Below are 12,120 nucleotides of genomic sequence, written 5' to 3'. Positions count from 1 at the left end.
TGGATGTAGGTTGACATGGCCTGGGTTTCAGGAACAGACAAGGGGTACATTCGGCCCCTGGGAGGTGTGGTGCCAGGCAGTAAATCAATGGGACAATGGTATGGACGATGTGGAGGCAAAACTTCAGCTTGCTTTTCACTGAAGACATCAGCAAAGTCCTGGAGGAACAAAGGTAAACCGGGCAGAGAACTAGAGGATGATTTCAACTTGGACACACGTATGTGAATACAGTGGTTGTTGCAATACGGACCCCAGTGAAGAATTTCTCCAGTTTTCCAATCCAGTTGTGGGGCATGAAGCTGCAACCAAGGTAGGCCAAGCAAAAGAGGACAGTGTGGGAGTATGTAGAAGGACAAATTCTCCTTATGCAGGAACCCGATCTGCATCGACGGGGGTTCTGTGCAATAAAGCACGGTACAGTACAGTCTTTCTCCCTTGACCATAGAGATGTACAGTGGTTTTCAGAGGCGAGACACTGGCAGATGATACCTATGCACTAGGGAGGCATCAATAAAGTTCCCCACTGAGCAAGAGTCCAGGAAAGCCAGAGCGGAGATGATCTCTTTAGATGGAAGATGAAGCTGGACCGTCAAGTTTAAGCGTGGAGAGGTGGAATTCACACCTAGGAAGGCCTCTCCCATGAATCCTAGGTGTGAGCATTTCTCTGTGGCTGTGGATGCAGAGAACAATCTTTAAGGAAATGGTCTGCACTGGCGCAGTATAGGCATAGATTTTCGGTTCGTCGGCAAGTTCTTTCCTGCAGGGTCAGGTGAGACTGATCCACTTGCATAACCTCCACTGCAGGAGGCAACATAGAAGGTTGCGGTGGTTGCTGGAAGTCTGGTGCCAGAAGAGGAATGCGCTGAGGTCGTGCAGATTCCCTTTCTTGTCGTAGTTCCTCTAATCGCTCAGAGAAACGGATATCAATCCAGGATGCCAATTGTATAAATTCATTCAGGTTAGATGGCGATTCCCGGGCAGTGAGGACAGCCTTAATTTGGCTTGATAACCCTCTCTTGAAAGTAGCACAGAGAGCTTCATTATTCCAAGAAAACTCCGATGCCAGGGTCCGGAACCAGATGGCGTACTCGCCCACAGTGGAGTTGCCCTGAGGAAGACTCAGCAAAGCCGTCTCAGTGGAGGAAGCTCGAGCAGGTTCTTTAAAGACACTGTGAAATTCCATCAGGAACGCCTGGAGATTGGTAGCGACAGCATCACTGCGATCCCACAGCGGAGTTGCCCAGGCAAAGGCCATTCCAGATAGGAGACTGATGACGAAGGCCACCTTTGCTCATTCCATGGAGAACTGGTCCGCCATGAGTTCAATGTGCATGGAACACTGCGTCATGAAACCATGACAGGACTTGGGATCCCCCTCAAATTTTTCTGGAAGCAACAAACGGAGTTTGGTTCCGGAGGAAACTGCAGCAACGGGAGGCTGTACTGGAGCTGGAGGAGGCAGTGGCGGTTGCTGAGCAGATAGCAACTGCTGCATCATGGCGGATAGCTTGTTCAGCTGCTGTGCCTGCTGGGCCAACTGATGTGACTGAAGCGCCACGATAGAAGCAAGATCCGTGTTGTCAGGCAGAGGAACCCCAGTGGGATGCATGGCCGGATCCTACAGTAACGGAGCTGGATGTGGATCCTCTACCTGTGTGGCTGATGACTCGGACCGTATCGGGGAGCGGAGTCTAAGGTGCGCTGGTCTTCACCAGAGCCCGCCGCAAGGCAGGACGGGCTTGCTGCGGCAGGCGACACCCAGGTCGCTACCCTCGACATGGCTCGACCACACAGGTAACTGGGCGAGGTACCGAAGGAAGAAGAAGTAGCGAAGTCAACGTGGCAGAAGGTCAAGGCAGGCGGCAAAGGTTCGTAGTCAAAAACGTAGCAGGAAGGTCTGGATACACAGGTATGGCAAACAGGCAATAGGAACGCTTTCTCTCAGGCAATAGGCACTGAAGATCTGGCAGGGAAGTGTGGGAGGTGCAAACAACTTATAATGTGGTGTCAGGTGTATTCACTAATTAAGGGCGTACTGGCCCTTTAAATTTCAGAGCTCCGGCTTGTGCCCTAAGGGACAGAGACACGCGCCCCAGAGCTGAGAGACAGAAGGAGCTGCAGGAGTGGAGCGTGGTAAGAGACGGGCCGGGATTCGCATGCGAGCGCGTGCCGCGATGTGAATCCTGGCCCCGCCGGCAGTCGGGGACACAGGGACACTGCGCTCATGGCCGGTGCTTGCGGCCAGAGCGCAGTGTGTAACACCCTCATACAGCTTTGAAAAAAAAAGTTATGTCTCTTGGAAGACAAGGATCAAGACAATTTGGAAATGTGTTTAAATTTGTACCCTAGATGCATATTGAGCAAAAGTTGATTCTCAAGGTCCAAGTCTATAGATAGAACAAGCCGGCCAGGCAGGCAGAATGGGGTAAACTGACACTAAAGATCGTGCCAGACCCAGCAGAGCTGATTAAAGTTTTAATTAGCAGAGCAGATATGGTGACAACTGCCAAGATGGCTACAGGTGCAGGCTGGCTGGAACAAGCTGCAGGCAGACTGAAATCGTGGTAGATAGTCCTAGTTCAGTAAGAGGAGAAACAGGTCAGGTTCTAGGGGATTAGACAAAGTCAAAGTCCAGTAGAGAGGTAGGCTCAGGAACACAGGATCGGCAGACAGACAGACAGAGACCTTGAGAGTACGGAATACACAACCTTGCTGAGGCCAGGAACAGCAGGTGTGGCAGACTTATAAATGCAGTGCCTGACTGGGAAAGGAGGAGGGTCCATTAGGGATAGCTTGCTGACTCTATAAAACTCAGCCACAGCCACAGTGGAAACTGCAGAAAGAGACACATCAGAGTAGGAAGACCAGGAAATACAGCAGACACATGGCATAGAGAATGTCTCCCAAAGCTGGGGAGAACCAGGACACATGTTACACTGGTGGTTGCCAACCAGCAGCGTTATAGTCCGCTACTATGGTACATAGGCCCTCTGTATTTAAAAATGGCAACACAGTAATGTATAGAGTAAACAACAGTTTCTTTTGTTGATCTTGGTAATAAATAAAAGATGTACAGGAAAATTGTTATTTTGGTGTACAGAGCTACATTAAATTGCCAGTTAAAATTGTGAAGCAAATGATCGAATGTTACCTTGTCAACTATTTCTATCTTAAGACACAATTTCAGTACTTGGTAACTTTGTAAGACAAACAAAACATCTACATGTGCACATACTATACCTTCCATCTCTATCCCAGTCATAGACTTCCACTTTAATTGTTCTGCACATAAAAACAAAAAGAAGATTTATTATATAAGGTACAATATAATTAAAGTATAAAGAAGATGTCTGCTATGTGCTCCTGCATAATGAACATTTATATTACTGCCACCAACAAGAATAAAAAAAAGTTTGTCATTAAAGGGGTACTCCGCCGCTTAGACAGGTGCCTGATCGTGGGGGTCCCGGCGCTGGGGACCCCCGTGTTCTTGCACACCGCTAAAATCAGTCCCCGGAGCGTGTTCGCTCCGGGTCTGATTACTGTCGATCACGGGGCCGGAGCGTTGTGATGTCAAGGCTCTGCCCCGTGTGACATCACGCTCCGCCCCCCTCAATGCAAGCCTATGGGAGGGGGCGTGACATGTCTAAGCGCCAGAGTACCCCTTTAAGCATGTTAAGTAATATTTACATGTTAGGGGTTAACGTGTGTGTTTTAAAACTTTTAATTTTTTACACTTTTAGTCCCCTTAGGGGACTTTTGGGAGGAATCATTAGATTCCTCATACAGATCAATGTGGTCCCATAGAACCACATTGATCTATGTGCACTGCGCTTGATTGATAAAGCCTGGTCCTGCCAGGCTTTATTATTGTCTGAGCCGCAGCCAGCACAGGATGTGAGGTAAGCCCACCGGCTACCTCCACAGTGGATCGCCCCACCACAATCGCGCTTCGGGGGTGGGGGGGTCTTTTGGGGGGAGGTGATCCACCCCACTGGACCACCAGGGAGCAGTTAAAGGTACCTTTGGATGCCACTTTCAGCTTTGACAGCGGCGATCTGAAGGGTTAACAGCCGGCCGCAACAGGTTAGTGTGGACTTCAGATTCCCTTTATTTATTTATTTATTTAATTAATTAAATAATAAATTAATTATACTTAAATATAGCTTATAAATAACACAAGCATAATTAACTATGCCTTCCTTTTTTCCCTAACAAAATTACTGAGAATTGTGCCTGACTAAAGTAATGAGAGTAGCAAAAATTAACAAACGTTATTTCCCTTTTTTCCCACTATTATGAGTCCTAAACTTTAATGAACCCAGTGGTGCATTTATTTTCTGTGTATATTCCATATATGGCCAGAAGAATTAAATAGTGACAAGCAGGACCTATTGTAGATATAACAAATGTAGCTTATAACATTTTGTCTGAACATCAAGTGTTACTGGTGCAGTTTTATTTTAAAGAATACTCTACAGAGTACTTAGCATATAATGATCATTTACTTCTTATGCGTTGCATAATGTCTTAGAGTACATTTGCATCCAATGCCTCATTCAGAATGCTAACACAAAGCAGAACTGAAACATTAGATCATACAAGTGCGAAGGAAGTTACCCAGGATTAGAAAGTCATATCTGCTTTCTCTCAGCAACAGTGTCACTCCTGTCCCCAGGCTATGTGTAGTATTACAACTCAGCTCATTGGAGTTTAATGGAACTGAGCTGCAATTCCATATACAAACTGAGGACAAAAGTGATGCTGTTTCTGGAAGAAATCAGCTATGTTTTGCTAAAGCTGGATAACCCCTTTAAGCATAGGAGAATTTACTTTGAATCAGAATAGATATAACACATGATATGAATAAAATGTGTACATGAGAATGCAGATTTATAAGCTAGTATTCCTTGCTAGGGTGTTCCTGCTTGCAAAAAATGTATATCCTGTTCCCTCCTGTGACTTCACACTTAGCTTTCTTTGTTAGACATAGAATTTCTTTCAAATTCTATTTTTATCAGCTAATAAAACAAACTGCATGCAGTATCAATGTGTATAATAAACCATAATTAGATCTCCATAGAACCCTACGGAAATTGAAGTACGATTTGTAGTATAGGAAATTGTGGCTGAAATGCAGACGCTAAAATGTAGAATTCAAAACCAGCCTTATACAAATAACTAGAACTGTTTGACAGAACATAGCAAATTTTGTGACTGAGTTTAAAATGGATGGTTTGTTGGTGTGAAATAAAAAAAAACAAGAAGTTGGATGTTGGTTGAAATGGATGTTGGTTGAAGAAAGTTTATTATAGAACAGTAGGATAGGGCTCCATCATGCTGGCTAACTACATAGTCAGACAAGTTATAGACTTTCAATGCCAGTGCACAAGCTGGTATGCTATCAGGCAAGCCTATAGTGTCAGAAGGATTTGAGGCTTTATTGTCCCTCTTTTCAACCAGGTTCCAAATGTCCTGTTAGTAGTGAGAATGGGAGCATCCATGCACCCTGCACCAATAAATGGGATCTACTAACTTTTTCTGTAAAATTAGAGTGGGAGATGAATGCTGCAGGGGTCTTGGGTGGAGATGAATGCTGCAGGGGTCTTGGGGTGGGGGGGGGGATGAATGGTGGGGGAGGTTGGAGATGAATGCTGAAGGGTTGGGGGTGGGAGGGAGATGAATGCTGAAGAAGTCTTGCTGTGGGTGGGGTGGTAGATGAATGCTGCAGGGGTCTTGGGGTGGGGAATGAATGCTGCAGGGGTCTTGGGTGGAGATGAATGCTGCAGGGGTCTTGGGGGGGAGATGAATGCTGCAAGGGTCTTGGGGGGGTGAATGGTGGGGGGCGTGGAAGATGAATGGTGGGAGGGTGGGTGATGAAATTTGTAGAGGCGGGGAGGGAGATGAATGCAGCATGGGTCTTGGGGTGGGAGATGAATGCTGCAGGGGTCTTGGGGTGGGGGGTGGCAGAAGAATGCTGAAGGGGTCTTGGGGGGAGATGAATGCTGTAGAAGTCTTGGGGTGGGAGGAGATGAATGCTGCAGGGGTCTTGGGGTGGGGGGGATGAATGCTGCAAGGACCTTGGAGTGGGGGGGAATATGAATGCTGCAGGGGTGGGGGGGAGATGAATGCTGCAGGGGTGGGGGTGTTAGATGAATGCTGCAGGAGTCTTGGGGTGGGGGGGAATGAATGATGCAGTGGTCTGGTCTTGGGGGGAGATGCATGATGCAGGGGTCTGGTCTTGGGGGAGATGAATGATGCAGGGGTCTGGTATTGGGGGGAGATGAATGTTGCAGGGGTCTTGTCTTGGGGGGAGTGTGAAGATGAATGATGCAGGGGTCTTGTGGGGGGGATGAATGATGCGGATGGGGAGTGTTAAGGCAGAAGAGGACAGAGAGGTCTGGGGGGACAGAAAAGTGTAAAGATAAATAATGCAGGGGTCTAGGGGGCAGAGGAATCTGCGGGAGAACTTAGGGGGCCCATCCACATTGAGGACATTCCTCTGGTGGAATTCTGCTTGCAGCAAAGTCCAAATGTTTTCAATGGTTTTCAGCTGCTCTGTGCATACTGTAGAATCGCCACAGTGAAATTCCCCAGCGGAATGGAAGTACACTCAAAGAACGAACATGTTTTTTCTTTAGGTGGATGTCCATTTAGCAGGTGGAATTCAACCAGACTGTATTGTCATCTATAGAGATTTCACACATCCGTGCAGTCCTATCGCCAATGGCTTCGGTGGCGCCTGCAGCAAGCGGACATTCTGTCAACTAAATGTCCACAGTGTGGAGAAGCCCTTAGAGGTCTGCAGGAAGAGGGGAACATGGGTCTGGGGGGAGTAGAGGGTTTGGATTCTGACAAACAGAGGAAACCGTGTCTGGCAGAATTATTTTTAGGGGTCATGAAGTCTGACAGGGTTATAATGATTACTATCTTTATACAGAGGATGAGGATCAACCAACAAAGTAACCAATGATGTGAGGGCATCAGACTCTGCAGAGAAGATGGAGCTGAAAGGAGACAAGGACCAGATGAAGAAGAAAAGTAAAGACAACAGAGAAGACGTCTCCTGTGAGTCATTATGTAATTGTGTATTCTCCTGACTGTCCCATCAGAGCTGGAGTCACTTGTAATTTCTGCAGTGATAATGGGTGACACAGAACCCCAATCTGTGGCTCTCCAACTGTTTCAAAACTACAAATCCCATAATACCTAAAGCTTTGCCACATCTGGAGAGCCACTTAAAGGTGATTTTAGAGTAAGCAGTCTATTTTATTTTAATGGGTGTCTTACTGCTGCGACCCTCACCGAAAAAATAAAAAAATGGGCCGCATAGTCTAATCTAATACCCCTGAGCCTATTTTTGCTCCCAGTCTAGCCCTGGAAGTAAGTGTATTACAGGTATTTCCCAACAATATGGGAGTTGTAGTTTTGCAACAGCTGGAGAATTCACATGGGGGGCAAACATAGTAGCATAGTTTACATGGGAGGGGAGGCATCATGGCACAGTTCATATGGGGGGCAGGCTTACATGGCAGTATTATACTCAGAAACAGGGTGTATAAAGGTATTACACTGCTCAAAAAAAATAAAGTGAACACTTAAACAACACAATGTAACTCACTCTCAGTAACTAAGTCAATCACACTTCTGTGAAATCACACTGTCCTCTCAGGAAGCAACACTTATTGACAATCAATTTCACCTGCTGTTGTGCAAATAGAACAGACAACAGATGGAAATTATAGGCAATTAGCAAGAAGCCCCCAATAAAGGAGTGCTTCTACAGGGAGTGACCACAGACCAATTCTCAGTTCCTATGCTTCCTGGCTGATTTTTTGCTCACTTTTGAATGCTGGCGGTGCTTTCACTCTAGTGGTAGCATGAGACGGAGTTTACAACCCACACAAGAGGCTCAGGTAGTGCAGCTCATCCAGGATGGCACATCAATGCGAGCTGTGGCAAGAAGGTTTGCTGTGTCTGTCAGAGTAGTGTCCAGAGCATGGAGGCGCTACCAAGTGACAGGCCAGTACATCAGGAGATGTGGAGGAGGCCGTAGGAGGGCAACAACCCAGCAGGAGGACCGCTACCTCTGCCTTTGTGCAAGGAGGAGCCGGAGAAGCACTGCCAGAACCCTGCAAAATGACCTCCAGCAGGCCACAAATGTGCATGTGTCCACTCAAATGGTCAGAAACAGACTCCATGAGGGTGGTATGAGGGCTCAATGTCCACAGATGGGGGTTGTGCTTACAGCCCAACATTGTGCAGGAAGTTTGGCATTTGCGAGAGAACACCAAGATTGGCAAATTCGCCACCGGCACCATGTGCTCTTCACAGATGAAAGCAGGTTCACACTGAGCACATGTAACAGACGTGACAGAGTCTGGAGACAACGTGGAGAACGTTCTGCAGCCTGCAACATCCTCCAGCATGAGGGGTTTGGCGGTGGGTCAGTAATGGTGTGGGGTGGCATTTCTTTTGGGGGCCGCACAGCCCTCCATGTGCTTGCCAGAGGTAGCCTGACTGCCATTAGCCACCGAGATGAGATCCTCAGACCCCTTGTGAGACCATATGTTGGTGCATTTAGCCCTGGGTTCCTCCTAATGCAAGACAATGCTAGACCTCATGTGGCTGGAGTGCGTCAGCAGTTCCTACAAGAGGAAGGCACTTATGTTATGGACTGGCCCGCCTGTTCCCCAGACCTGAATCCGATTGAGCACATCTGGGATATCATGCCTCGCTCCATGCACCAACGCTATATTGCACCACAGACTGTCCAGGAGCCACCTCATCAGGAGCATGCCCAGGTGTTGTAGGGAGGTCATACGGGCACATGGAGGCCACACACACTACTGAGCCTCATTTTTACTTGTTTTAACCTGTTAAGGACCAAGGGCGTACCTGTACGCCCTGAGTCCACTCCCGATCTATAACGCTGGGCCACGGCATGGCCCCGCATCTTAGCGGGTCGAGTCCGGCCTTTAACAACGTCCGGGACCCGTGGCTAATAGCGCGCGGCATTGATCGTGCTCAATCGCTATTAATCCTTTAGACGCGGCGTTCAAAGTTGAATGTTGCGTCTAAAATGAAAGTGAAACCATGCCGGTTAGCTCAGGGAGCTGTTCGGGATAGCCGCGGTGAAATCGTGACATCCCGAACAGCTTACAGGACAGCTGGAGGGTCCCTACCTGGCTCCTCGCTGTCCGATCGCCCAATGACTGCTCAGTGCTTGAGATCCAGGGTGAGCAGTCAAGCGGCAGAATCATCGATCACTGGTTTCTAATGAGAAACCAGTGATCAATGTGAAAGATCAGTGTATGCAGTGTTATAGGTCCCTATGGGAGCTATAACACTGCAAAAAAAAGTGAAAAAAAAAAGTGAATAAAGATCATTTAACCCCTCCCCTATTAAAAGTTTGAATCACCCCCCTTTTCCCATAAAAAAAAAAAAAACTGTGTAAATAAAAATAAACATATGTGGTATCGCTGCATGCAGAAATGTCTGAATTATAAAAATATATCATTAATTAAACCGCACGGTCAATGGTGTGCGCGCAAAAAAATTCCAAAGAACCAAAATAGTGCATTTTTGGTAACTTTTTATATCATGAAAAATGAGTTCTATCAATGCAAAAAGGTACCGCTAAAAACTTCAGATGACGGCGCGAAAAATGAGCCCTCATGCGTAAATGTCCGATTTATAAAAATATATTGTTAATTAAGCCACATGGTCAATGGTGTACAAGCAAAAAAATTCCAAAGTCCAAAATAGTGCATTTTTGGTCACTTTTTATATCATGATTTTTATATCACGATCAATAAGTCCTATCAATGCAAAAATGGTACCGCTAAAAAAAAGAACCCTCATACCGCCCCATACGCGGGAAAATAAAAAAGTTATAGGGGTCAGAAGATGACAATTTTAAACGTATAAATTTTCCTGCATGTAGTTTAGATTTTTTCCAGAAGTACAACAAAATCAAACTTACATAAGTAGGGTATCATTTTAATCGTATGGACCTACAGAATAAAATGTACGGCGTAGAAACAGAAGCCCCCAAAAGTTACAAAATGGCGTTTTTTTTTCAATTTTGTCTCACATTGATTTTTTTTTTCGTTTCGCCGTCGATGACTGACGTAATTACAAAGTAGAATTGGTGGCGCAAAAAATAAGCCATCATATGGATTTTTAGGTGAAAGATTGAAAGAGTTATGATTTTTTAAAGGTAAGGAGGAAAAAACGAAAATGCAAAAACTGAAAAACCCCGGGTCCTTAAGGGGTTAAGGACATTAAATCAAAGTTGGATCAGCCTGTAGTGTGGTTTTCTACTTTGATTTTGAGTGACTCCATATCAAGACCTCCATGGGTTGATAAATTTGATTTCCATAATTTTTGTGTGATTTTGTTTTCTGCACATTCAACTATGTAAAGACGAAAGTATTTCATACAATTAGTTCATTCATTCAGATCTAGGATGTGTTGTCTTAGTGTTCCCTTTATTTTTTTGAGCAGTGTATATCAGGGACATGGTGTTTGACAGCATTATATTTGGGTACACAGCATGTAGTAGTATTATATTCAGGGGCACAGTGTGTCAGTATTATACCAGGGGCACAGTGTTTGGCAGTTATGACTTAATAAATAATTATGACTTAATAAATAATGTTTTACAACAGGCAGCATCTAATTCTGGCATGGCACTGCAGCCGCAAGGTGTGAACCAGGTCTTAGCGTTTAGCTTGGACCTTCACCGGATGGCAGACCTGGATAAGCGGACCCCTGATCTAGAGGGAGCTCAATGTGTGACATTACAATACAGATTTGTGAAATTATAGGATAAGTATAGCTGTAATAATAGCTACTACATAGGTAATACATTGTAGCTGACACAATTTCTTAGTTAATTTTATATTGTGTGCATAATAGGTGAGATTTATCAAAACTTGTGCAGAGAAAGTGGTTCAGTTGTCCATAGCAACGAATCAGATTACTTCTTTTATTTTTCAGAGGCCTTTATAAAAAGAAAAAAAAATGATTGGTTGCTATGAGAAACTACTCAAATTTCCCTCTGCACAAGTTTGATAAGGCCACCCCAGGGTGTGGAAAATATAACTGTGTATTGCATACTAGCTGGCCTCCACTACTGCACATGCATTAAAACATGAGAAAGCAAGCTTAGCTGAGAATTACAACAAATTAGGGACATATTGCCATACCAGATTTGGGCACTATTGGGGAGATGTATCCAAACCTGTGCAAATAAAAGCTGACAGATTGCTTCTTTAATTTTTCAGAGATCACTTCCAAAATGAAAGAACAGATCTGATTGGTTGCTATTCGAAACTCAGCAACTTTTCCTCTGGACAGGTTTTGATAAATCTCCCCCTTAGTGCTTAAATCAGTGTTTCCCAACCAGGGTACCTCCAGATGTTGCAAAACTACAACTCCCAGCATGCCTGAAAATATGGGTCATTCCAAAGAGCTTACTAAATTCAAGCACAGTAATGTAATAGAGGGCCATTGCTGCAAAAAAAAAAGTCAGTTTGGGAAATTTTTTCCCTCCTAGACCTTCCAGTGCAACTAGTATCAATGAAAAGTGGAAGTGAACCACAGAAACTCAGCCACAAAGTGGCAAATCACATGAAGTTACAGTGCAGATTCACCAAGTACTGAGAAACATAGGGGAGATTGATCAAAACCTGTGTAGAGGAAAAGTGATGCAGTTACCCATAGTAACCAATCAGATTGCTTATTTCACTTTCAAGAGGTCTGTTAAAAATTAAAGAAGCAATCTGATTGGTTGCTATGGGCAACTGCACCACTCTTCCTTTGCACAGGTTTTGATAAATCTCCTTCATAGTGTGTAAAATCACCAATGTTCTGCTGACTTAATAACGGCACAATTTGGATGAACTAGAATGGAAATTATAAGCCGGGCCCTCTCATCCAACATCAGTGTATTTCCTCACAAACGCTCTTTTGAGTGAATGGGTACATTTTCCCACATACACCTCCCAAAAAAAATTCTCAGACGTGCGGAAGCTGTTGGAACTGCAAAGGAGTGACCAGTTCCCTATTAATGCCTAGGTGTAACTGTAATGTGCAGGTGTCCCAATACTTTTG

At 45.1% G+C, this 12,120-nt stretch overlaps 1 protein-coding gene across 3 annotated transcripts in view; it reads right to left on the bottom strand.

Annotated features, from left to right (window-relative positions):
* Positions 1 to 12,120, bottom strand: part of CPNE8 (copine 8) — a 517,377-nt gene that overhangs the window by 150,898 nt on the left and 354,359 nt on the right. For all 3 annotated transcript variants that reach the window (XM_056573670.1, XM_056573669.1, XM_056573671.1), the window contains exon 10: positions 3,241 to 3,282. In XM_056573670.1, the coding sequence (XP_056429645.1) occupies positions 3,241 to 3,282 (42 nt within the window). The remainder of the gene's footprint in view (positions 1 to 3,240; positions 3,283 to 12,120) is intronic.

This window comes from Hyla sarda, chromosome 4, assembly GCF_029499605.1.
Source record: "Hyla sarda isolate aHylSar1 chromosome 4, aHylSar1.hap1, whole genome shotgun sequence".
Lineage (NCBI taxonomy): Eukaryota > Metazoa > Chordata > Amphibia > Anura > Hylidae > Hyla > Hyla sarda.
The sequence above is the reverse complement of the archived record's forward strand: the minus strand, read 5'-3'. Positions and strand labels throughout refer to the sequence as shown.